This window comes from Sceloporus undulatus, chromosome 9 (assembly GCF_019175285.1).
Source record: "Sceloporus undulatus isolate JIND9_A2432 ecotype Alabama chromosome 9, SceUnd_v1.1, whole genome shotgun sequence".
NCBI lineage: Eukaryota > Metazoa > Chordata > Lepidosauria > Squamata > Phrynosomatidae > Sceloporus > Sceloporus undulatus.
This window is the reverse complement of record NC_056530.1, coordinates 16,362,066-16,389,712: the sequence shown is the minus strand read 5'-3', so window position 1 is coordinate 16,389,712 and position 27,647 is coordinate 16,362,066. Positions and strand designations below refer to the sequence as shown.

General features: G+C 44.0%; 1 protein-coding gene across 2 annotated transcripts in view; it reads left to right on the top strand.

The window, feature by feature from the left end:
• Positions 1 to 1,847: 1,847 nt before the first annotated feature.
• APLP1 (amyloid beta precursor like protein 1) overlaps positions 1,848 to 27,647 on the top strand; it is a 40,525-nt gene continuing 14,725 nt past the window's right edge. For both annotated transcript variants that reach the window (XM_042439939.1, XM_042439938.1), the window contains exons 1-12: positions 1,848 to 2,174; positions 8,645 to 8,812; positions 12,209 to 12,338; positions 13,081 to 13,193; positions 14,491 to 14,669; positions 15,038 to 15,297; positions 16,680 to 16,810; positions 17,316 to 17,390; positions 18,889 to 19,047; positions 21,015 to 21,143; positions 21,800 to 21,899; positions 24,527 to 24,673. In XM_042439939.1, the coding sequence (XP_042295873.1) occupies positions 2,055 to 2,174; positions 8,645 to 8,812; positions 12,209 to 12,338; positions 13,081 to 13,193; positions 14,491 to 14,669; positions 15,038 to 15,297; positions 16,680 to 16,810; positions 17,316 to 17,390; positions 18,889 to 19,047; positions 21,015 to 21,143; positions 21,800 to 21,899; positions 24,527 to 24,673 (1,711 nt within the window). In that variant the 5' untranslated portion in view covers positions 1,848 to 2,054. The remainder of the gene's footprint in view (positions 2,175 to 8,644; positions 8,813 to 12,208; positions 12,339 to 13,080; positions 13,194 to 14,490; positions 14,670 to 15,037; positions 15,298 to 16,679; positions 16,811 to 17,315; positions 17,391 to 18,888; positions 19,048 to 21,014; positions 21,144 to 21,799; positions 21,900 to 24,526; positions 24,674 to 27,647) is intronic.

The window sequence follows — 27,647 nt, the reverse complement described above, 5'->3', positions numbered from 1 at the left end:
GCTTTATCAGAATTGCATTTGTAATCAGACACACCTGAATGCTTGCTGTTTGCCTATTTAGGCAGCTGGAGCATGTATGATTATGGTGGGATACAGACCGCCCCTTTGGGGTGGCCTGCAGCCGCTCCATTCAGGCACGGATTGGGGCCAGGGCAGCCACAACGGCAGCCCCAAAGGCCTCAATCTGGCGTTTTTCGGGACCAGGGAGAAGTGGAAAATGCTGCTTCTCCCTGGTCCCGAAAAGGGGTGTCCTTGGGGCTTCATGCCCCAGGACACCCCAAGAGCCACAGCCAGGAGAGAAAAGGGCCACCTGCTCAGCCCCTTTCTCCCTTGTGCTGTTTCTTCAGCCATTTGGTGGCTGCAGGAACAAGGCACCCTTCCAGTGCCACTGTTAGACTGCCACAAGCAGCCCGACACAGCGCGACACATCTTGCCCGTGCCGCATCATTTGGATGAGGCACAGCCGTGACATCATAATGGCAGCGCCTGTGTACACAGGGCGCCACCATTATGCTGCTGGCGGTACGTATTAGGGTTAGGGAGCATATAGATGGTGTGCACTCCCTACCCTAATACCGGTGCTTCTACACCGCTTTTCGGCAATCTATACCATGCTTATCTAACCTTTTTGGCTCCTATGGCTTCTTGGAACAAACCCTTGCTTCTAGACTGCTGACTATCTTGATTATCCAGAACCCTTGACCTTATCGTCTGCCTTATCGACCTGCCTATCTGATACCTTGAATCTCGGACTGTTTGACAATTCTTTTGGTAATCCTTCTGCTGATACTGCCTTGAATTGCCAAGATTGTGTTGCTTGCACTAATTCTGCTATCTGGGGGTTTGTTTGTTTGAGAACTAAGTTGGCTTTATCCGCCATTTCGCTGCTTTCCTGGACAAGTCTTAGGAACCGAGACACTGCAAGTTTATGGTTGGGGGTCACCACAAGATGAGAAACTGTATTAAAGAGTTGCGGCATTAGGAAGGTTGAGAACCACTGGACTAGACATTATACACTCCTCCCTCCATATTTGCAGCTTTGATATTTACGGATTTGATTATTCATGGATTTGATTAATACTAGGAATATCTAGGTCCTCTGGTGCAACTCTACGGTCAACTTCAACTAAAAGTTGCACTGAGAGACCTAGAGATTCTTAGAGAGGACACCCCACTAGGCCTTGGGAGCTCCTCCAGCGCAGTTGCATGGTCAGCGTGTCAGATGTCGGCCACAGAGTTGCACCGGTCTGGAGGACCTAGAGCAATGGTTCTCAACCTTCCTAATGCCGTGACCCTTTCATATAGTTCCTCATGTTGCAGTGACCCCCAGCCATAAAATTATTTTCACTGCTATACGCAAATGTGTTTTCCAGTGGTCTTAGGCCGCCCCTGTGACAGGGTCACTCAACCCCCAAAGGGGTCCTGACCCACAGCTTGGCAACTAGTGACCTAGAGATTCCTAGCGAAGTATCCCCTCGGGTTAAAAAAACCGTGTTATTTGTGGGTTTTTCCGTATTCGCGGGGGCCTTGCGCCCCTCAGCGAACGGACTTCTCTTGTCACGGCCTAGTATCCCACTGGCAACATTGGTTGCCATTTTGAAGGTGACTGTGAGGGCATGGAGTGACACTGGGTTGCCTGGTGTGTGACATGAGAGGAAGGAGTGAGTGAGCCAGGCCAGGAGTGACCACTGCCCCTGGCCTAGTGGCCTTCCTCCTCCTCTGCCTGGGGCTCCTCCTCCTCTTCTTGGAGGGCGTTGCGCAGCTGAGGGGCGGGTCTGCCATGAGGGGCGGGGAGAGGAAGGAGGGCTGCGGCTGCGTCGGGCCTCCTCCTCCTCCTCCTCCTCCTCCTCCTGTCAGAGCCCAGCTGGGAGCCTGGCGCTGAGACTGAGGCACCGCCACCACCAGCAGCAGCAGCCCAGCTCTTCCTCCTCCTCTGGTCCCTGCATCCTTCCCAGCCTCCTTTCTTCTCCCTCGAGCTGCTGCCAGGGAAAGAGAGAGACCCCTGGGAACCGCCCTCAGAGCAGAGACAGAGACCGAGACCCAGAGAGAGAGCCATGGCTGAGGGGAGCCAGGCGCTGGGATGCGCCCCTAGTCTGGCCTTGCGCAGCCTCCTCTTGGCGGCGCCTCTGCTGCTGCTCCTAGGCTTCTCCATCGGGGAGGCAGCCAACACCCAGGTGAGCCCAAGAAGGAGGAGGAGGAGGAGGAGGAGGAGAGGGGCCTCCTCCTCCTCCTCTGCCCAGGGAGGGGGGCTCAGGTGGGGCCCCAAGGTCACTGCGAAGCCAGGGAGGAAGAGACCCCGGAGGGAGGGAGGGAAGGGTTGGGCTTCATCTCTGTGCCCCTCTCGCCTGCCTTTATGTAAGCGCCCAGGAGCCACCCTCAGCATCCTCCTCCTCCTCTGCGCAGCTCTCTCTTGCAGCAGGGCTTTGGGGGCTTCCTGGCGCAGCAGGATGGAGGCAGCCAAAGGGGGGATCCTGGGCCTTTTCGACCCTGCCTCTGCCCCTCTAATCCCCCACAGAGCCAGGGGTGGGTCGGCGTGGTAAGCCACAGACGGTGTCCTCTGCCTTGTTTGTCTTGGGCAGGGCTGCATCCACCATGGAGGAGTAACCCGCTTTGCCCCTGCTTTAACTCTTTTCTGCCTCGAGGCTATGGAATTCTGGGAGCTGGGGTTGGGTGTGGGCCCGCCCCCGCAACATACTACCACTCCAAGAATTCCATAGCCTTGAGCCAGGGTCCCCTCTGGGTCCCACAATGTACTCCAACTCCCAGAATTCCATAGCCTTTGACCCAGGGTCTGCTCTGAGCCCAACAACAAAACTCCCACTCCCAGAATTCCATAGCCTTGAGCCAGGGTCCTCTTTAGACCCCACAACATACTCCCAGAATTCCATAGCCTTGAGCCAAGGTCCTCTTTAGACCCCACAATATACTCCAACTCCCAGAATTCCATAGCCTTGAGCCAGAAAAGAGTTAAAGCTTTACACAGCCACACACCTGGTACTGCAAACATCTTGCCTCCAGATATGGCTTGATGCCCTCCAGACACTAACTCCCCTTGACCTGCAAAGTTAGTGGCCCAAGACTTTTTGCCAGCCAAGGTGCCACCTTCCCCTGGAAGCCCAAAAGCACAGGGACCAAGACTGGCCAGATTCATTCTCTGAAGATGCCAGACACAGATGCTGGTGAAACATCAGGGATAAACTCCTCTAGAACATGGCCACATGGCCCAAAAACCCCACCAAAAAATATGGGTGCTGGCCATGAAAGCGGTCAGCTTCAAACTGGCCAGGTTGTTTTGACACCGGACGCAGGTAATCCCACCAGCGTCTGGGCATAGAAGTAAAATGCAACAAAAACAAGACAAGGGCAACCCTTTGTGGCTTTCCATGCCTGAGACACTGCCTGAGACACTCAGCCTTAGGGAAGAGATGCCCCTGGGGTAGAGGAACAGAGCACCCGTCAAAATTGTCAATCCACTCCAACAGGAGCAATCCTTTTGATTTATCCATCGGACACAGTGAGGAGGGACAAGGAAGCCAAAGCCTCAGAAGACAAGCATGAAATGAGAGCAGATGCCCTCCCTCCTTTTAGGATGAGGCCTGCATAGTTTTGCCTCATCCACTTGGCAGGGAGAGCCTAGCAGGGGCTAAACCGTGCCTGGCGCTGCCTGGATTCCTCCCATCTGTGCTGTCAAGAGTGCCACCCTCTGTGGTTTCTCAGACCGATAACTTCAAAGCTAGGCTAGCTTGTACCATATCTTCCCTTGTCCTAGCTGCTGCGTCCTGCATCTGTAACCATATTTCAGGTTACCTATTCAGAGAGGCAGTATAAATGGGAAAACGTAGGTCCTCTACTCCAGATAAATCCAGAGGCTGTTACCCCTGTTTCAGTGTTAAGGGGAGGGGACAGGAGCTCTTTGCATGTGGTGAAGGCTTCATTGTCAGCCACAGCCCACTGCCTCCTCTCTCCCAATCCAAAGCTACTGGGGCTTTGGATTGGGGCCTACTCTTCAACTAGGCTACCCCACTTCAGCGCCTTGTTATTCAGAGTAGTTTCCACAAACCATTGAATAGAGGCTACAAATATTTCTGACTCCAAGAATTACCCCCAGCGCACAGATGCTCAATAGGCTTCAGTTTTCTTAGACCCACACTGCAGTATAAAATGATGGATATCATAAACGCGGTGCAGGAATATCACCCTGCCTTCTTCTCTAGGCTCTCTGGAAAGAGAATGCTTGGTACTCTATACCTAGTTTGTCTCGAATACCTTGGTGTTTGTGGGTGTGTGCGGTCGCTGGGATGTCTCAGGGTTGGGGGATTTGGCTTTCTGTTTTCTTGCTCTGCTGCTTGGGAAAAATGGTCTGCAGCTTTGATAGTTGAGGTGGGGGTGTCCTCTTGCATCAGATCAGCTCTAGTTGTGTTTGCAATGATGACAAATTTTACAATGCTATATAGCCCAGCCAACATAAGGGGCAGATTGGCAATACCTCCTTTTGACGGCAGCCAAGCGGTAATCATCTTCATGATACCCTCCTCCACTCCCACCCACATGCTCTCAAACAGGGCATGGTTTCCTTCAGGCCCCATGATTTACAAGCTTTCAGGACCTGTAACCTTAACTCTGCACCATCAGAAAGTTGATTTTGATTGTATTTTTGTATGATGATAATGACTACTGGTTTTGAATGGATTAACAGAAGATAGGTTTATCCTAGCAAATTCATTCTCTTGGGGGATGATCCTTCTGCAGCCAAAATGATATCATCCATATAGCGAGATGCCAGAAGGCTCCAGGGGATCCCCAAATCTAGCAGAATTATTCAAAACAACTCCACATTAAGGGGAAAAAAACCTAAGTGGGTGAGTCCTTCTGAACAGCCAAATGAAAGAAGGAAAGCTAAGCATGCTTGGTGACCAGAGAGTGCTGAGAGTTTGTGGGGACAGGCATAGGATGGAATATCCTGAAAGAGGGCATAGCTGACTATACAGCTCTGAATAATGAAACATTGCATACTGCAACATTTTTTGCCAGCCTTGTCAGTAGTCATTAGTAGTGAGAAGCCAAATGGAGCCTCCATGAATGGAGCCAGTGTACCTTGTTGCTGGAGAATGGCGACAAATGGTAGAGCAAGTCTGTGGCATCATGTGCCACCTGAGAACTTCTATGGCATTCGGTTGGTCCAGGATCCTGGGCTCAATATGGCATTGGCTGATGTCCCAACAAGGCAGTCCTTATGATCTTTTTAGGAAAGAGGCCAAATGGGCCTGACATCGTTTTCCTTTTGATGTCGTAATATCTCAGGAATGGTTAAAAGGAGTTTTGGAGTACCTTGCCTACCAAGGCCCAAAACTCTTGCCACCTTTGGATCTTTTGATTTGGCTTAATCAGGACATAATTAAAGTATAGGAGATGGAAGTGGCCTTTTATGCATTGTGAGGAGTTTGGTCTGAATGGCCACTAGTGTCTCTTCTAAATGTATTGTTGCCGTTCTTAGGAGTTTATCACACAGGGACAATTGGAAGTGTAAATAGGGTTTATCCCATGAAAATCACACATTCATAATTAAGATTTTCGCACAATGTCTTGATTAAAGTAACATTATTCCGGGAATATCTCGTCAAAATTGCGCAATTATGTACATTCACAATAAAGGTTTTCACACGCCGTCGCGATCAAAAGCTATTCAAACGTCATTAACCCAGGAATAACCAGGCAATAAACAGCAACAAATCATTCACAGGAAAATCTCGTGAATGATTTGTTGCTGTTTATTGCTTGGTTATTCCCTGCTTATTCCCAGGATAATGACCACTGTATATGAAGATCTTAACCATACTTTTATAGTAATTGTGTGATTTTCACGTGATAAACCCCCCTTTAAGCTTCCAATTTCACCCTGTGTGATAAACTCTTTAGTGTGATGGGGCTGGAGAAAAATTCATCCTGTTGGTATTCCAGAGAATCAACCCCTCGAAGATCCTTCACCCTGCTTCTTGCTGGGCCTAGAGGTAAAGCATGCCATAGTGGATGCCTCAGATTAACTCCTCACAATGACATTTATCTGCTGCCATTTCTGTTTTATGGTGGTCTTTGTCTATCTTTGCAGTCTGTTCAATTGAATGAAGTCTTGCTTAAAAGCATAACCTGGAAGAATTGCCCTCTGTGCAGGTTTGAGAAAGGGACATAATCCAGGGTCTAATCCAGTCTGAAGCAAGCACTAGTAACTTTATCAAACCCCTTCCCTGGAGGGTAATATTGCCCCCAAATTTGGGGTTGACTTACTATTATCTTTCCCCTTTTTGCTGGCCCATCCCTGCACCCCTGCTGTTCCTTGTTTGGCAATGAGCCCATCCTTCCTCCATCTCAGCACAGCCAGCTGGGGCTGGAGATGATGCATTGAGCAGCCTGAATCAGATGGAGGGAGGAAAGGGATGGGTTTCAGGCGAGAGCATAAAGAAAACATGATAAGCTTTTCCCATCTCCCTTTCCCATTCTCCCCCCACCGTCTACCTCTCATGGGGTTGCATTAGTTCTCTTGCTAGCGTCATCCTACAAACCAGGGCTGGGGTAGCCACAGTCTCCTTTGCACTATCCCCAACACCTTGCTTCTCCCTTGCTTTTTTCTGCAGTGCCATCTCCCCACCCTCCTACCCCAGTTAAGAGATCCTTGTGGTGTAGTGGGAAGGGAAAACAGGTGGACGCTTCCTCTCCCCTCCCTTCTATCTCATCTAGCTAAGTGCTGTGCAGAGGGAGCAGGAGAGGAGGGGGATTAGCACTGCATTTATTAATCCTGGTGCCAATTAACTACTTCCATGCCGCTCTGGCTTTCATTCCCCAGCAAACGCTTTGTTTTGTTGCCATTCATCCATCCTCACCACCACCCTGTGCACACCCCAGGTTCTTAAGCAATGTGCTGGATCCGAGAAGCAACCCAGCCCCTTTTTTCTCCTCTCTTCTTTAACCTCTTCCCCCACTCCCTCGGTGTTTGATGTCTATAACTTCCACCCTGGCCTGGAGGGAGGTCAGCCTTCAACCAAATTGCAGCAGCTGCTTAATCGCTCAGAGCACCAGCTTAGCCACGGGATCCAACTTAATCCAGGCTCACTTCTCTATTGTCCTCCCCCTTATGTATGTATGTATACACACACATACAGAGTGCTTAGTCTATTTCCTCCAACCCAGAGGAGAAAATGGAGGCCCCATACGTATCTGATATAGATGCCCTTACCTGTTACCCTCTTCCTTTGCCCCATTTCTTTCCCATCTCTTATTTAATGGGCAAATTGCAGGAGGCAGGGGCTGGGAAGATCCCCCCTCCCTTTTGCATTTAAAGTATTCAGACTATCACTTTTGCTCATCAACCAGAGGCAGGAAATGGTGAGACTCCAGAGTTAAATTCAGCCAGAACTGCCTTGGACTGCAGGGAAAGTGGGAGTGGTACACACAAACGCACATACATTTTGCAGGTTTGTTGCCACTCTGCTACCCTGTGCCAAACCCTATTTCCAGCTCGCCTGTGGTCTCCCACAGTACCCAACCCTCCAGTCCTCTTTTCAGCTGCATGCCAGACTTGTTCTCAGGTGCTGCTGTGGCCTCTACCCTTCAAACAAGCTCTCCTCTTGTGTTTTCTCAGCCGTTGGCTTGACTGGCTCCCATCCTTGGCCTGCAGCCAGCATCATGCCCGCCACTTGTTTTTCTATCTTTTGACTTCCGTAACTCCTCCCAGCCTTACCATGGCTTTAGTCTTGGCTTATTTGTCCACTCTGGGTCTGGGGTTTTTTGTCCCTTAACCTTGCCTTCTGATTTGCTACCTTGAGCATGCAATGTGAATGGGTCGATGTTTGCTCTCTGGGTCAGGCAGGGAAAATTATGAAAACAGATTTATCATCCATCCCAAGCCAGGCAGCTGTTTGTGCAATGATGTCCAGCAGCCTAGGCCCTGGCCTTTTGATGGTGGAAGGGAGCCACCTGCTTCTCCATCTCTTATGTCTGTATCTCAGGATGGTAGGTTCCAGCAGTGAAGAAAGGTGTGAGCCTACCTTTGGTGGTAGCACACAGTGAAAAGGTTGAAGTACTTACTGTATGTGGGAAAGTGAGGGATGGAATGAATTGGAGGATGGACACTGGGAGAGGGATGAATGGGAATCTGGAAAGATTTGTGGAGAGCGAGGAGGAAATATTGAAGAGGGAAGCGAAGAAAGGCTGGCTGGTGGGACTGGGCCAAGATGAGAAATTGCTGAGGGAGGGGCTGGTGATGCAGTATTAATTTCCATTTGGGAGCTGGTCTCCATGGCAACAGCGAAGATCTGGCAACTCCATGGGGAGCAGTTACCACAGCAACAACATCCCTGTGGTTGCCGAGGAGGAGGATAAAAAGAGAGAGGTGGTGCAACTAAATATGGGAGGGGGGAAAGGGAGGATGGGGAGTGATAAAAAGCCAGGTTGCTGCAAAGATTTGGGGCCTGGGGTGGGAGTGAGTGTGTCAGAGAACCCCCTTTCATCCAAGGTCTGGACAGGCACCTGAGTCCTCCCTTCCCATTTGCAAACAAGAGCTGCAGAAGGGCCCTGTGTGAGGTGACCCTTGTGTCTGGTGTTTTTATGGAGCACATTGGTTGACCATTTCTCCTCCTCTTGTGTGTTGCAGGGGATGGGAGCAGCCCTTGGCCCGGCCCTTGGGACTCCCCAAGTGGCCATGTTCTGTGGAAAACTGGTCCTGCATCTCAATGTACAGACAGGGCGCTGGGAGCCTGATGCCTCCGGCACTCACACCTGCTTCCGAACTACTGAGGAGATCCGAAGCTACTGCCAGGAGGTACCACAGACTTCATCTGTCTGCCTTCGTAAAAACACAGACTACTCTCACTAAAGCCCTCTTCTTCCCATCCCCACCTTAATTTCTTCAACTCACCTCTGTTCCTGCTTACCCACATTACCACATTTACTCAGACCCAATGCCTGGTTTATGTATTCATTTTATTTAGTTAGTTATATTCATTTCTTTACTATAGTGAGATGATACCAGTGTACAAAGCTCTCCACTTTCCCATTCCCCCCTCACAACAACCCTGTGAGGTAGCTCTGGCAGAGCATGAGCAGCCAATGAGTTTTGTAGCTCATTGAAGACTAGAGCCTTAACCTCTCACACCTTATTTAGTTCAACACTGTAACCAAAACAACAATAAAAACAATAATCCAGATAAGGCCCTGAAAATTATAGATAAAAGGTGTATTCAAGGATCCTGAAAGACATCTTTCCATAAAAATGTAGCTAAAATTGGGGGATGTCTAGAGACTAAATCTTGCTGGGTGTATTCAATAAATGGGTGCCAAATCTTATGAAAGGTCAATCCAGAGTGTAAGTCTCTCGCTCTGTTGTTATTATCTGCCATTTTCATTCATAAAAATGAAGAACAGGAGCAGGAATGGTGATAATTGTAAACTTTGTTTAGTGATCTTGGAAATCAGTTGTAAAATTTCTGTCCAGTACTCATTAACTGCATGTGTAGTTATGGTCTGAATAGGTTATCATCCTTAAAAGATCATACTAGAATAAATGTTTTCATCCTAAAGGTACCATAAAATTCCTCTCTTTTGTCCCCCACCCTAACCATTTTTATCCTGAGACAAATTAACATGGCCATCTGGATAAAATCATGACATTCCCCATGCTGTTGATCTAACTTCTGGTATAGCTGTACAGTATCTGCTTGATCTACCAATGTTAAATCTGCTTCAGTTCTAAAGCCATGTCCCAGTAGTCTGGTGGCACCTGATGGAATCAGGAACACTGCCTTAATCTAGCTCAGATTCTGTATCTGTTTAGGCCAGTGTTGCTTACTCTGTTTGACAAGAGCTTCCAGGGAATTTGGACAGTGAGTGGTCTGCTTCACTACACCTACCACATCTTGGCCCTTTTTGTAACTGGAAGTGTCAGAAACGGATCAGTCAGTGAAGCAGATTAGGTACCTGGATGCAAGGCCTACCTGGACACTCTACATGCACATCTCCCAGGTCCTTGAATGAAAGGCAGGCTAAAAACACATCAGATGAGAAAATAATCTATAATCTCAGTTCATCTTTGAAATATTATCTCTGTGCACACTGCATTCCCTATATACCAAGATATCCAGGTTCACTGCTGTGTACTAGAACTCCCAGACTTACACTATTGGCATGAACAACCAAATGCCTTGTGCTTCCTGGAAAACTAGCAGATTTTATTGCTGCATAGTCTTTCATAGATCATAGCCATGAAAGTAATCAAGACAACCACTGAAATCTTATACCAAATAAAATTAGTTAGTTTTTAAGGTGTCATCAGACTCTTCCTTGGTTTTTCAGCAATAGATGTGATATGGTTTCCTCCCTGGAAATTGTTATTGGCATGAATGGGTTAGATACAGGAACTGTCTACATACAAACAATGGGTCATGCGCTCATGATTTAAGGATTTGCAAATTCCATCTGAAACGGAGTGATGCTAAGCCCCTCAAAGTACCTATCCCCCCCTTTCTCATGCCCACTCACACATACAACAAGCACTGTGCCTTTCTCTGGCATATCTGCACCACTTAAAATAAATCATTGCTCCAACTAGAGTCCAGTCTGCTGCTGTCTTACGAATGCTTAACACCAGCATCAGACAGTACCACTATCACTACAAATACCATCCTCATTGTGAATATATTGGCGGTGTCATCCCGTCTCCACATGCATGCATGTGCTCATGCGCACATATGCACACTCAAAAACTCTTACATAAGTATGTAGGATCAGGTAGAATGTAGTAGACAAGAGGCTGAGTTGCAAGCCAGGACATCTTCAGTTTTTTAATCTCACTTCTGAAACAAATTGACTATGCAGTCTTATCATAGCAATTTCCTCTCAACCTTACAATTCCATCTGCTATATCAGGGTAATAAGTATTGGGCATTTGTACAGCATTTTCAATATTCAAAACACATCACTTAAATTTACATGCTGTAATCTTTACAACAACCCTTTAAGATAGAACAGCATTTAAGTCAAGAGAAAAAGCCATATCATGTAAGGGATTGCAAACAAAAAAGGAACCTGATAGCCATTCTTGAGGGGAAAAACCTTTGAAGTCAGAATGCATCCAACAGCATGTCTGCCTCAACTCAAAGGTTTTACAATGCTGTTAGTGCATCTTGCCTCTCTTTCTCAGACATGGCTTTAACAAGGCATTTAACAATGGCTAGACAGTCTCTTCGGTGGTGGATTTTTTGGGTGCACCTAAGCATGTCAGCATGAGAGATCGCCCATGGAACTCTCCAGTTTCTTCTACAAGTCTTATTAAAGCCTTAACTCCACAAGAGCAGGAGGGCATAATTCTGGAATTTTTCTACTTCAGGCAACAAATTGCACTATAGACTTCCCTTCTGCTGCACTTACTTTTTTACTTGATTGTTTGGTTCTATCATGCTGTGAGGACCCTGTGCCTTCCTTATTAATTCCTTTGATAAGGCCTCTTCAGAACTTTTCTCTCATTTTTGGAAGTGAAATCCATGTCATTTGTACTTTCACAAACTGCCATACATGCAAACCTCAGGATGTTTACTGTTGTGCCCCAGTAAAGACCAGAATAATATGGAGGAGCTTGCTTTTAGTTCCCTCTCTGAAACTAAGCAGGCATAGACCAGTCCAGTGTATGGATGAGAGGCTAGTTAGGAATTCCAGGTATTACAGGCATCTCAAGCAGAGGGAAGCATGAGCGTTATTCCAAGTGAAAAGGGAGAATGACCTATCCAGTAATATAGTGGAGCCTAGCTTTTCAGGATGAAAACACTGGGACATTTTGACAAACAGGGTTGGTAATAGGAAGCCCATACAGCATTTATATCTCCTCTGAGTTTAGCTGCAACCCTTATATCCCATGGGGAGAATTTCCTAACAGCAATGCGCTGTTTTGAGCTAACTTTGTTTTAATGCAAAGAATTGTAGGGTGCCTTGGGCTTGAAGAGGAAATCAAGACCCATTAACTTTACAAAAGATCTGCTCATGGTGGAGAAAAAAAACTGATAGAACTGGTTTGTTTATATGGATCAGGGCATCTGTCTTCCATTTTGGACTCTGCTGGGAGAGGGCACTGGATGTGGCGATTGCCATGATTGGTGCCAGCTTATCAATGTTTACAACTAGAGCTGCCTCCTTCCCCCATTGACTCCTGTCATGACCTTCCCTTCAGGTGTATCCAGAGTTGCAGATAACCAATGCTGTAGAGGGCACCCAGCCAGTCACAATTGACAACTGGTGCAAAAAGGGGAGGCCCAGATGCAAAGGCCATCAGCATATTGTGGTGCCGTATCAATGTTTGGGTAAGTACAGGTCGTGGAAGAACCACCAAAGAGGCAACAAGAGCAGTGTTCTCATTCCACCTCAATGCCATGAATTCTGTAGTGTGGTGTGTGTAATTTGCCTTCAAATCATTTCTGACACATGGCAACCCTACAGTTTTCTTGGCAAGTTTCTTCAGGGGGGGTTGCTATTGCCATACTCTGAGGCTGAGAGAGTGTGATTTGCCTAAGGTTGCCCTGTGGGGTTTTTATGGCCAAGCAAGGATTCAAAACCTGTTCTCCAATGTTCAAACCACTACATCATATTGGATCCCTGTAGTGTGGCAGGAGCCTTTATTTCTGAGGAAAACAGCTACAGAAAGACTACAGAATCAACATTAAATGGCCTCCCCTTGAGTCAGACTATAGTTCCATTTAGGCTGGGGTGGTTTTCAGTATGTTATTGGATACCAATTATCATCAATCCAATCAACTTGGCCAGTAGTCAAGATGATGCAAACTATAATTTGTCAATTGCTGGAGATCCCCCATCATTGGGTCAGAATATTAGGCTAGGATTAGCGACACTTGAGTCTAAGTTCCCCACTTGGCTACAACATTCATTAAGGAATTATTTGTTCTGTCTTGACATATCCTGCCTTACAAGGTTATTGTAAAAATAAAACAAAAGAACTGGTAAACTACTCTGAAGCCCTTGCAGAAGAAGTATGATAAAATGTAATTAACAGTGTAACTGATATCTGCATGCTCTTCTTTTCCACAGTGGGTGAGTTTGTGAGTGAAGCCCTCCTTGTGCCTGACAAGTGCAAATTCTTACATCAAGAGAAGATGGACTCATGTGAGACCTACTTGTATTGGCATAGTGTGGCCAAAGAGGTGAGGGATCATAAGTTCTTTGAAGGGCATGCTGGCATACAGAGAAAATGATACCTGCATGTGTTTGAAAGCAAATTGCACTGGAGGGGGAAATGAAGGCTCTCCCATGCTTTCTTCAGATGTGACAAAAGTGCACCATAAAAGCATTTACACCAGAAGCAGGATCAAGTTTTAGTTGAAATGATTTGAACCATTGTAGCCATTTCCAAGTGTGGGATGCTAGAAATTGGTTTGTTTATTTGTTTGTTTACTTTTTCTGTGGTGTGTTGCAGTTCAATACTAGCACACAAAAAAAATTTAAAATGTAGTACTGACTCAAGTTGGAGCACCTTAAGAAATTTCCTGATCCTCTCTCCCTGTGAAGAGCAGAAACACAATAAATAATACTGCTTTTCAAATCTGTTTACTTCAACTACCATGATCCCAAGCCAGCACTGCTAAAGTCAGGAAGGGATGTGAAGACACAAAGTTGGGGAAAGCCAATGTAAACCATATCAAGTCCAGTGAACTATGCTTAATATGCCTAATTTCTACCAAAGACCTTGCTTTTCCTTATTGCAGATTTTGGGTTTCTTTGATACAAACTTCTTAACGTCTTTATTGAACTCAGTGAGCATTGGTTACCTTCAGAAAGAATGTCAAATCATGTTTTAAAGCAGAATATGTATCAACACCAATTTATAAACCATGTCTGCATATAATATAAATGTAATACATCCAATATATTCCAAAATGTCTTTAATGGGTGGTTGAGATAGTAACACCTTTGCTTTCTGATGGTTCAGTATACACAAACATTGTTTCATGCACAAACCTATTAAAATACTGTATAAAATTACATTCAGGCTTTGTGTATAATGTGTATATGAAACATAAACAAATTTTGTGTTTAGACTTGGGTCCCATCTCTAAGATATCTCAATATGTATGTATATGCAAATATAGGTATTGCAAATTAAAAAAAAATATCTGAAACCCAAAACACTTTGAGTCCCAAGCATTTCAGACAAGGGAGGCTCAACCTGTATTGTTACTTGGAACAAATGGCTTTGGACACTAATTATTGCTAAATGCCATTAGTCCCCCTCCCTATGTAAATCAGACAGAGACCCAAAACATTTATTGCTTTCTGGGGAACATTGGGATTGTGGGTCACCAAAAGTAACCTTTTAATACTCTGATTAAAACTGAGCAACTGTATCAGTTCTTAGCTATGGTTACCTTGAGCCCAGTATCCAAACTAAGATAGTGTGTGTCACTGAGCAGCATTCTGATGTTGTTCACGTTTTATTTCCAGGCCTGTAGCGAAGAGGACTTGGAGCTTCATAGCTATGGCATGCTACTTCCCTGTGGGGCTGATCGTTTCCGGGGTGTCGAGTATGTGTGCTGCCCTTCACGTCCCCCACCTATCAGAGTGGAACAAGCTACTGATGCTCCTCAGATCCTCTCCCATCTGAGGGCGGAGGCCCTGCACAGGTGAGCAGATGACTCCTGAGTTGAGTCTACTCTATGCCCTCTCACATGGTTTGCTCGATATGCAGTGCATCTTGATCTGGAGCCTAAAAGACACACTGTATTCACCCCACCCCACATACTGCCAGATTTGAATTCAGCATCACAAAGTTTATACAAAATTTGAGGAGAAGCTCCTACATAGTAACATCTATTCTGGTTGGATTCATGCTTAAAGAATTGCTGTATAGGTAAAATCTACCCTAATCCTATTCCACAAAAAGTGCTCCCCGTTCCATTTCTCCTTACCACTATCTGCATATTCCTCAGCCCCACTATATGCACAGTTTTCCTTGATGTTTCCATGTGGGATTTGATTATCTTTTCTACAGCAACAAGGTTCTAACAGGACACATGCCAATGGAAGAAGAGGGTTTGGAAATAGAGGAAACGGGGGCCATGGATGAAGAGGAGGAAGTGGAGGAAGAAGAGGAAGAGGAGGGGGAGGAGACCCCTAGAGACAGTATCCTTGATTCTGACCCATTCCCTCCTACCTGGGATGATTATTTTGTAGAACCAGGTTATTATGATGACAGCATCACGCAAACTACCATCACCACTACAACACAGACAACTGAAGAAGATGTCAAAGGTAAGATATGAGGGGCAAGGGCAGTGGCAACAGTTAGCTTTGTTGAATGTCTGCCATGGTCCATACTCCAGTAGAGGAATTAGTGCTACCCTCTGGACCAGGGGAGGGGAGTTGTTTTGGTGTCAGGAAATGGATTACCCTCTGACGTCAGTTCGAGATGCAGGTGTATATCAGGGGTTGGGGCTCTGCCCTTTCAACTTCCTCTCATCATCAGACATAATTTTACTCTTCCTTCTGCTCATTTTCCCGATGCCCATTTTCAATTTCACCATTCAGAGATCTCACCTGTCCAGCTGAATTGTAAAAGGCATACAAAAGAAATTTCCACATTACTTACTGTCACTGAATATGTAAAGTATCTTACTCCTACTGGTCACCTTCTCAAATGTGAGGCTGAATAGGTGAACTTTGAGACAGGGGTCTCCTCCATACTGTCTGCAGGCCAGATCAGACTCACAAACCAAAAGTTCCCCTCCTCTTCTCTTTCTTGCTGTCACTTCTATTCACCTGTTGCAGCTGCATGAGCAGATCTTGGTATGAGTCAAGAGTATCAGAGGTATACCTGCACTCTTCTTGCCCTCTGAGTCACCATGCTGATCAAATTTGTGGGAAGAGAGTTGGTGAACAGTGTCTGTCAAAAATGGGAGTGTCTCATAAGAGAATAGGTTTGCGTTTCCTCAAACCTAGAGCCAACAGTGGGATTTGGTGAGGTTAGCACTATCAATTGGGGCATTTTCAAAGGGCAAAACTGGTGGAATCTCTGCGACAGATAGATGGTTGCTGGCACACAAAAGGAAGGATGCCTAGAGTCAGCAACAACGGGGTGGGTGGGAAGGAAATGCTCAGCTGCTTCTCATGAGCACGTCTCCTTCTCCTCCTCCTCACAATGGGATATCTGTTTTGAGGCAGCTTGGAACCTGACTCTTCCTGACACAAAAGGGAATGCACATTGAGGCAAAGCAGCCCTTAGTGTGGGGCACACAGGAGCACTCATGCCCCAGTCTGCACAGAACTGAATGTCTCTGGGGTGCCAAGTTATGCTGTGGAATGTTGTACCATGAAACATTGGGAAATGTTTTCATGTTGTGTGTGTGTGTCATAAAGGGGTGTAGATGGGCTAGTTGCCCAATGTGTAGTCAGTTTGGGAATATTGCTTTTTGCACTACATTGTTCAGAATCCCTCTGATAGTATGACCAAGCTGGTTCAAGATTCTGGAAACTGTAGTACAAAAAGAGTAATTTTTCCAAGCTATTATAGCTCATCAAAGTGGGGAGCCTCCATTTTACTGGGATATTGCCTGTGTGCTATTTTAAATGAGGATTGATTTGGGGGAGGTTGTGTGTGTGATTGAGTGTGTGTAACAAGTAACTTGCCCTTGCAGTGACACCAACCCCTCGCCCCACTGATGGTGTGGATGTTTATTTTGAAATGCCTGGAGATGGGAATGAACATGCAAATTTTCTGCGTGCCAAAATGGACTTGGAAGAGCGTCGGATGAGACAGATTAATGAGGTAAGTGCAAAGCTGACCAAGACCCAATAGCATGCCCAGAAAAAAGTGTCTTTAATGGGCTCCTCTCCCCTTGTTGTACTTTTGGATACCCTTTTTTTTAAAAAAATGCATACATAGTTCACTTTATATGTTTGAAGCATGACTTGGTCCCTCATAGAAGAAGACAAAATCCAAAGTCATAGATCTTTCCCTATATCCATATAGGATATAGATATTTAGATACGGTGCAAATTTAACTTTTTAGATCAAAACTTCCAGAATAGCCACTGGAGGTGCAATTTGGGAAGTTGTGGAAGTTGTAACTGAAAAATAAAACTTTTCTAAGTTCTTTAGATTTTGGAGTGTTTAATATGATAGTCCTCAAGATTTAAATATGATAAATGCAGGAGATGGATGCATGGATACTAAGAACTACATAACATTTGCAGAGCTATGTTGCAGGGTGAGATGTGGACATTTTAGCAGAGATATTATTGACACCTATTGTTTTGTTCCAATCTGACAGGTAATGAAGGAATGGGCCGAGGCTGACAACCAAGCAAAGAATTTGCCAAAGACAGACCGGCAAGCCCTCAACGAGGTGAGTTTGCAAAAGACTGTATTGAGACTAGCTTTGGAGGACCTTCCTGCAGTTGCTCACTGGCAAGGTCAGTTTGGTCAGCAGGTATAAGAGAGGCCTCTTTAGTAGTTTATGGAATTCTATATGTTACATATATTTCAAGGTGCAAGAGAAGTGGCTTCCTTGGTAGTGAAAGCCTCTTTGTAAAATGCTATTCCCACTGAGATTCCCTAGCACTATTCTGGTAGAATTTGGTTACCAAGTGAATTCTTGTAAATCTAAACTGTTATCTCTGTGATGTTCTTGCAGCACTCTTTTAAAAGATTTCACCCAGGATCATCTTTATGTGTTTAAATATTCTTTAATGTATGTTTACTGTAGTACTGTAATCTACTCTCTAAATTTATCTTAACTTTTGGATATCAGTTCCTTGAATAAATTTAAAAATTAATGTTTTTACTTAAAAACATATGGTCTGAGTTGAGACTTTTTTAGGTCTGACTTTTGTTGGATTTTGTAATTATTGAAGTTGGAGCAACGCACATAAGGATGTTCCTCCTTTCACTGCTGGGAATTTTATACAGTCAGCCCCTCACATTTGTGGCTTTGATTTTTGAGGATTTAGCAATAGCAATAGCAAGTACATTTCTAACTGCTTATCAGTTCACTTAAGCACTACCTTAAGCGATTTACAATGTGTAAGCTAATTGCCCCCAACAAGCTGGGTACTCTTTTTAGCAACCTTGGAAGGATGCCAGGCTGAGTCAACCCTGGAGCCACTGGCTGAGATTGAACTCACAAACTTGTGGCTTGAGTGAGTGGCTGCAGTACTGACATTTAATCACTGCACCATGAATATTCAATTAGAGCTTTCTAATTGATTATTCATGGATTTTAGTAACATGCTTTCTAGCAATCTCTAGGTCCTCCAGTACAAATCTGCCAGAAGTTGATCATAGAGTCATATTGGAGGACCTAGAGATTGCTAGAGAAAGCACTTCTGTAGCCATTTGTAGATCCTCCAGTGTGATTCTGTGGTCAACATCTGGATATTGATGATAGAGTTTCGCTGGCAGACCTAGAGATTCCTAGAGATGTGTTCTCTCAGGTTAAAAAAAAGTGTGTTTTTTTTATTTGTGTTTTTTTCCACTTTCCCCTGCACTCCTAAACCCAGCAAATGTGGAGGGTCCACTGTATATGCACATTGAACACTATTGATCTGTGGGTTTATTCCCGAACCTAAAAAGCCATCTTGAGTACCGGAGGAGAAAATACATATAAATCAACATTTAGACATATTGCAGAGGTGGGCGACTTGTGGCCCTCCAGAAGCTATGGGACTATAGGTCCCAACATAGGCTATGCTGTCAAGGGCTGCTGGGCATTTCAGTTGCAACAACAGCTGGAAGGCCCCAGGTTTCCTGGTTGTGGCAGCACCCTATAATCCCAGCTCAGCTGCTTGGCACCAGCATATTCATTAACTCAATCAACCTTGCCTGGACTTTCTTTGTTTTCCCAGCACTTTCAATCCATCCTTCAGACACTGGAAGAGCAGGTGGCGAGAGAGAGACAGCGGCTGGTGGAAACTCATTTGGCCCGTGTTGTGGCACTGCTGAACGATAATCGCCGTGCAGCACTGGAGAGTTATCTGACTGCTGTGCAGAATGATAATCCCCAGGTGAGTCCAGGTGTGGTGATGGAGTGCATTAAGGGAAGCTTGGGTAAGGGCTCAGTAGAAAGCAGCTCAGGGCTTCTGTAATTTACTCATGAATTATATCTATATCACACATTTCCTCTAGTGAGCTCAAATATGCATATGTGGCTCTTGTGTGCCCCCCACCCCATTATCCTTATAATAATTCTGAAACATGTGAGGCAAACAGACCAAGAGTGACTGGCCCAAGATGACATGAGTGTCATGGCTCAGTGGGGACCTGAAGTCCCCATTTCTTTTCAATCTTTCACACTGGCTATATGTAATGGCGGGATACAGGCATGTCTCCTGTCTTGTGTTCATTTTCCTTTCTTCTGCCTCTTCATATAACTACTTGGCAATTGTTTCTTCCTTCTGGCAATTTGCAGAAACCATTCGTTCCTCTCTCTACCTGCTACAATAGCCCTTTTGTGCTTGTTCCAGCCATTCCTTGTTCGAATGACAGTAACCTCTTTAACCATTATTTCCTGTTGCCTTCACTCCCTTTAGTCCATGGTGGTGTTTTAGAATTGCAAGCTCAACAAGTTTGCCTGTACTCCAATTGAATCCAGGCATCTCTAGATGTTTGAGCTCAGTTTATAATAAGCCTGACTTGCTACTGAATGTTTTCCCTAGCAACTCATCCATTTTTTTATGCTTTACAAACATTTTTCCACAATGCTATCAGGCATACTTCAGAGATTGAAATGCCTATGGATATAGGTAACCTTGATAGCAATGTTTCCCATGCATCCAAATGTCCTTGAATGGCTATCTGTGTGAAGGAAAGCACCAGTTGATGCCAGAATACAGGGAAATAAACTATTCATGGTTCCTAGAGGCAAGCTAATCCATTTTGCACATCTCACAAAGAGGCAGCATATTGTCCTGGATAAAACTATCTAAAAATTCAGATATATAGGAACAGAAAAAATGCTCATCCCTTTTGTCCTGCATCTCATACATAAATGGTGCCAGGCAAGTAAGCTGCAAAGTATACAGATCAAAGCTTTGTGGAGTATGACCTACACAGCACTTGCATAGGGTGCTGAACTCTGAAGCAGAGGTTGGAAAGGTTACTTTTGGGTAAGCAACTCCAGAATCTCCCAGCCAGCATGGTCGAGCTGACTGGGGAGAATTTGATAGTCCAAAAATTATCTTTCCAAGCTCTGCCCTTACATTGGAAATTGGCATAATTTATGGGTGGAAAAAGCTGAATGCTGAAAAGTTGTATCTCAGGGGCAAATTACATGTTAAGTTGCAAGTGTTGTTAATTATTGTGCTTAGACTAACTACGCCTCTTCCTTTAGAAAAAAAGCAGCTGCACAAGGTGTATGATGATGTAGGTTGGGACTAACCTCCCTACCACCATCATTTCCTGTTACAAATTGGCTACAAGTCCACTTTGGGGGCACATAACTAGTAATGGTTATGTCCCTTGGAACAAAAGCAGTACAGAAATAAAGGATTAAATCTTCCTCTTGTGTTCACTGTCTGAATCAGGAGAAAAGGACACCTGCATTTTATAAAGGAAGCATGCTTATTAATTCTCAAATAGTTTGGACCTCAGACCTGGATTTTAAGGAAGGGCTAAAGCTATGGAATAAATGTGGTCAACTTTTTAGTTATGTGCTGCTATCACACTTAAATACCATTACCTTCATAAACAATGGTGTCATAACAGCATATGCAAAACTTGGCAAGCAAGACACCAGCTTGTTGATGACGCCCCGAAAGGGGACCTATGCAGATGGTGAGCATGATTAAATGGGAGATGGCTCACGATGCATGGTTATATAGGCAACATCTTTCACTTTAGTCCACATTCTGTAGATGTCAAACATGGGGAAAAGGTAAGTGTGAATATTGACTGTTCCCTGTGAGCAGAGAACAGGAGAGGAATGAGCAGCATTCACCTAAAAAGTGTTTCATGTTCTGTCCCTTTGACCCAGCCGGATCGCATCCTGGCAGCTCTGAAGAGATATGTGAAGGCAGAACAGAAAGATCAGCGCCACACTCTCCGCCATTACCAACACGTGGCTGCTGCCGATCCTGAGAAGGCTGAACAAATGAAGTTCCAGGTGTGAATTCCTTCCTTCTGTCCCATATGATCCATCTTCCCATTTGTGGCCTTGTAATTACACTTACTATGGAAAAGAGTAGTCAACATGCAGCCCAGGGGCCATGTTTTCCTTTCCCAACTTTTTTTGCAGTCCTGGATTGCTTTCCTTAGTAAACACTAAAAAATGGAGCATAACACTCTTGGAAAGCTCCAGGAATCATGTTTTACTTTTAAATGTCATTGAACGCTTCCTCTTTACCTACAGTGGTGCCTCGGGTTACGAATTTAATTCGTTCCGCGGCCGCTTTCGTAACCCGAAAAGCCTTCGTAAGCCGAAATGCCATAGGCGCTAATGGGGGAAAACCGCGGTTCCCTTTAAAATAGCGCCGAAGTTTTTTCGTAACCCGAAAAAACTTTCGTAACCCGGAACAATAATTCCCTATGGGATTTTTTCGTATCCCGAAAATTTCGTAACCTGGGTAATTCGTATCCCGAGGTACCACTGTATTTTGCCTTTAAGAGATGTGGTTAAAACAGGAGTTGGATTTCTAGCCACCTCCAGTTTTGTGGGGGAGAGAATGGTGCAACCCACAGTAGGTCCTAGAAACTCTGAAATTTCATATCTCTGTTCTGTTGGGGGCAGTAATAGGTCCATGCTGGCTTCTTCTTCTCCAGGTGTACACACATCTCCATGTCATCGAAGAACGGATGAATCAGAGTCTGGCTTTGCTCTACAAGAACCCCCAGCTTGCTCAGGAGCTTCGAGGAGACATTGGTATGTACCCAAAATTCTTTTCACACCAGACAGAATCTCCCTTCCCCCTTCACTTCTGTCCCAAACCTTACCAATGCTCCATTGCTTTTAAACCAGGGATGTCTGACTGACTGGTTAAAGGGCCAGTCCTGCAATTAGCCAGAATTAGGCAGCCACCTCAGGCAACTGATCTGAGTATCAAGAAAGGGCAGCAAATCATTAATTATAAACAAAAATGTATTTTTATTTCTAAGGGATTGATGCTTGTAGAATTTTCTTCCACAGATGCAAATAACCTGACAGACCTTGGGAATTGGGCACCATGACCAGAATGAGGAGGCACCATTTGCTGCTTTGCCTCAGGTGACAAAATGTCTTGGTTTGGCCCTATTGGTGGCTTCCAGTCCCTGACTTGATTTTGGGTGCCACCTTACCCCAGACAGGAGAGGCATTGCTTCTGAGTGGCTGCTTCTGAGTGGCTTTGGCACACCCTTCCAGGGGAACCTAAACTTCCCCCTCCCTATTGTCCTTCCACTGGTGGGCAATGATCTTTTTATAGTTCCTATAAAGAGCTTCAAAAATATTATAACTTTTAATATAGTTGCTTATATCTGTTTTTAATCTTTAAACCTTGAGACCAGTGCCAGGAAAAAGTGGAATATAAATCAAGTTTATAAAAATAAATTAATAAATAAAGATATGTAACCGATTCTAATCTAGCCTGCATACCACTTTCACTACCACAGGATTAAGATGAAAGGATACACTTGAATGGAGACCACTTGTGGGGGTTGGAGGCAAAGGTGTTCTGTTTCCATATAACCTACTAAATCAGAAGAAGCACCTTGCCCTCCTAGCTTGACAAGAGGCATAGATGGGAATTCTACAGTTTTTGGTGCTTGGAATAGGGCACTTCCTTTGTCAGAAACTTTACTGCTTTGAGCATTATATGATTTACCATTTACCACTTAGGTCCCTAGTGCCATCTGAGAAGAATGGGACTCACAGGTAGCAATCACATCATAGTCAAGGTGTCATTATCCCCACCCCAGTGTAGCTTGGCCACAGGTTATCCAGCCTCCCAAGTTTAAAATGCTAGCTCTCCATGTTTTTAAACTGAGTATAGGTTAGTCTGTAGCCTTGCTTTGCAGGAAAAGATTGAAGACCTCTTGCTCATTACCTGTTCAGATATTGAGATGTTCAATGATAGCTTCTTGATAATTCTGTGACCTGCAAAGGCCTACTTGATGAGCATGTAGAAGAGGGCTTTCACCTGTTCCAAGACTGTAGAATACACTCCTCCAAAGTTGCTATCAGTTCCCGCTCTGCCTGTTATTAAGGAGAGTGTGAAGACACATTTTTGTATTCTTATACTCTTACGCTGTTTTGATTCTTCCTGATTATTGTGATGGTTTGTGTAAAATGTTGTTAGTGATGTTTCTTAGCTGTCATGCACATTATGTTTCTTTACTAAAAAGGTAAAGGGATAAAAGGGATAAAATATGATAGTGGTAGTGTTGGCGGTAGTACTAGTAGGAAAATAATAGAATCTAGAATTCTAGAATCACAGAGTTAGAAGAGACCTCATGGACTATCCAGTCCAACCCGCTGCCATACAGGAATACACAATCAAAGCACCATCCACTCTGTTTAAAAACCTCCAAAGAAGGAGACTCGACAGCACTCCAAGGTACTCCACTGTCGAACAGTTCTTACTATCAGGAAGTTCTTCCTAATGTTTAGGTGAAATCTCTTTTCCTGTACAGTAGTTTGAATCCATTGCTCTGGGTTCTAGTCTCTGAAGCAGCAGAAAAACTTGTTCCATCTTTAGGAACCTTGGGGCATTTTTGCCACATTTTGCCCCACCAGACTATTTTAGGCACCTTTAAAGTCACTTGCAGTCACTTCCTGTTTCCTAAAAAAAATCTTCTCCTGGACCTAAAACATAAAGAATATGTCCCCCACATCCATTAGAGAGCATTGGGGGACATTTTTTTAAACAATAGGGGTTCAGCTGTCCAAGGTCTCCTGCAGGTATAGTGTTGTCCCTTAGCCTCCCACAGGTGCCCACCCCTGATCTAACCCAAGATTGCTTGCTCAGACTGATAATACCACTTCAGGGTCTCCTGCAGAGAAAGGACTTTCCCATCACTTACTATTCAGTATTCTTTTTTAACTGAAGACATCAAAAATTACACTCAACACCATTTGTATGCAAAGATGACCCTCCCAACTCAGCTGTCCCCACCTTCATAAAATTGAATTATTCTTTGTCTGACTCTCAGTCTTCTTTGTAACTTCAATAAACCCCATTTTGGGAGAAAAGCAGGATATAAATCCCATAAATAAATAAATCCTGCTCCTTTTTGTTTTTCACCAAGCCAGATTCCATTATACTCAACCCAACCAGGTTTGTTTCAAACATTATACTTTCACATAACAATGACAAGCAGCTCCAAATATGTGACACACATATACACATTCACACAACAGCCTTTCTGGATGTTCCCTTTGTTATGTGGGTTTTGGGTAAAGGAAGAAACCTTTTTTTTTTACGTGGGAGGAAAAGACAGTCTCTGTTGCTAACCATGTTAGAATCCTGCTTCTTGCTTAGACCATAATTTACTCTTCTCTTTTTGTTCTTCTAGAGGAGCTGCTAAGATCAGAACGGGTATCAACCAGTGACCTCCTCACCACTTCCATCTCAGAGACACGCACCACAGAGGAGTTCCTGCCCATGGACAGTAGCGAGGACCTAGTTTCTGAAAGCCGTTCTTACCCTCATGATGGAGAAGGTGAGTGCACAATATCTGGATTAGACACGTTTCTTTGCTTAGCAGAACTGAGTGGTGTAGTCTGCTGGCAGTTTTTGCATATTATAACAGATTTGGAGTATTATCATGTCAAAGTATAAATGATATTCACTTATGGAAAGTAGGGTGGCAATTTGATTGGATAGCGCTACAGGCATCAGATCTGGAAGCCATGCATGTGGCTTGTGGTCAGAACTAGAGAAAAAGAGAAGTACCAAAACAAAAGAGTAAGAAAACACAAAAACAAAAGGAATTCTCAAGATGATATTGAAAAATGTGGAATGCTTTACTAAAACAGTAAGTTGCCCAACACATCTCCTAATGTTGCTCTTCTGCAATAACCCAGCAAATGTGAATTCTTGTGCTCTTGAAGAAGGTTTCTACTGAAATGTGTTGGGCAATAAACTTTTAAATTGCATTTTCCAGGGCCTTTTTGAGTTTATATTTTATACTTCTTCTTTTTTATGTTACTCTGTTTTTATTGTGATGATGGTGAATAAAACTTTTTTATTTCATAGACATTTGTTTTTTCAGTTCATTGAAATTTGGGAAGACATTTCCCAGTGGGAGAGCTGGCTCTGTCTTGAGGATCTGCTAATGATAATATCATGGCTAGATTCTTTGATTCTGCATTTTCACTTTTGGCAAATTCTTGCTGATTAAAGAGTCTTAAGAAACTCACTGTCTTTAGACTTATGTTGAAGCAGGAGCAGTAGCTGGAGTTTTTAAAATAAACCTTTTGCAGTTTAATATTGTTCTTCAGGGAGGGACCTGTTTGGTTTATCTCACGTGAGACTGTTATACCCAAGTAAACTGTCGAGTTTTTAAACTGATTCTGCAGCTTCTGGCTGTACTTTAACCCCATTGGTTTAACCAATAAATTAATTTGACCTTCAAGCTTTTAAACTAGAGCAAAGTAGAAAGAAAACAAACTCCTTTGTGGGATAAAAACCTATTCTGCAGTGTCTGATCATCTTCTATTTTAAAGCTATATATGTTATGTTGTTTTGAACCTGCTAGAACAGGTCTATTAACTCAGTGGGATTTCCTTGCATGTGAGTCATCATTGAACACTTGAGTCATCATTGAACACTTGACTCAAAGAACCAAGTCAGTATTATTTGGGTGGCTATCTCTTATTTTTATATGTAATCATATCATGAATTTGGTAGCATTTTGATTGAGTGTGTTGGTTTCCGTCAGTCTTTGATGGTCATATACCAGCCCATCTTTTTTGTTTTCCATGATACATTTTCTGAATATGTGAAAGTCTTGAGGAAAAGTTTTGTTTGGGATATTTTAGGGAAATAATGTGTAGATGTAGATCTTTCTACATTTCCATCCTCTGTTTCCACTCTGGCTGTATATTTCTCCTTTTTAAAGAACTATACTCTTTTCCCTGCATTCTGATTCTGCCTTTTGGCCATTGAAGCAAAGCAGAAATTAGGAGTTACCCCTTTGGCACCAATGATAGGATTTCCATAAACTTTTGGACCTGAACATTTTTTTATGCTGGACAAGGAATTTGGGATTTGTAAACAAAAACATTTGTATAGTTCCCTATTCTTGCCCTAAACCAATTGGGAATCTGGTTTAACCTGTTTTAGATTTTGTGCCTTTGGGGTTTAAGTTCACCCTGCTGTTGTTGTTGTTTTCAACACTACTGTGCTCACAAATAAATAGACCAAGAGTAAATCTATACATAGAAAAGTGAATGTGTGGATATGTTTAATATGTGTTTTCCAGTAACTCACGTGAACAAAGTTAATTATAACATTGACACCACCAATTTTAAACTGGTGTTTTATCCATCTAGTATATCGCCTATTAATGTTCTCAAATCTAATATTATAAATGGATTTTTTTCCAGTAACAGCAATAGCAAGTAGCAAGTAGATTTCTCTACTGCTTATCAGTGCACTTAAGCACTCCCTAAGTGGTTTACAATATGTTAGCTAATTACCCCCAACAAGCTGGGTATTCATTTTAGCAACCTACAGAAGAATGCCAGGCTGAGATGATCCTGAGCCCCTGGCTAGCATTGAACTCACAACCTTGTGGTTTGTGAGTGAGTGGCTGCAGTACAGACATTTAACCAATGCGCCACCAGGGCTCAGTAATACACACACACACACTTATGTAGTAGTGGAAGAATGTCTGTCCCACTTTGCCTTTTGCTATAAAGAAAGGTTAGTCTAACAGTCTGAACGAGGGAGCCAGGACAATGGTTTCAAGGAGTTTACTGGAAGTCAAACTCAGCCAAACATTTAAGGTTCAGCAAATTCCTCACTTGCCTGGAAGACAGTTTCATTGTCCAAAAAGGGGAAGAGGCAACAAAGGCATCAGCCATTTTAGATCTGATCCTAACCAACAAGAATGACCTGGTTAATGGAGTGCAAGTGGTGGGATCCTTACGTAGAAGTGACCATGTTCCCTAGGAGCCCTGGTGGCGCAGTGGTTAAATGCCACTCACTCACAAACCATAAGGCTGCGAGTTCAATACCAGTGAAAGGGCTCAAGCTCAACTCAAACTTGCATCCTTCTGAGGAGGTCACTAAAATGAGTACCCAGCTTGTTGGGGGCAATTAGCTTACACTTTGTAAACTGCTTAGGGAGTGCTGATAAGAGGTACAGAAATGTACTTGCTATTGCTTTTGCTATTCTGGAATTTGTTATACAGTGGAAAGGAGAAGTCAAGCAAAGTCAGATACGCATTCTAGACTTTAGGAAAGTAGATTTCAGTAAACAACAAGGACCCTATATTGCTCAGTATTGTCTTGCACCATTCAAATTTACATTCTGATTGTGATAGTTAAAGTATTTTTCAGGGAGTTGAAAATGTGCTGCATAATTCACTTGTAATATAGACAATAATATAGGCCTTTGGGATTAAAAAAAAGTGAATGGGCAGTGAAAAGCTAACAATAGTGGAAAGACATAACATGGAAAGCTACCA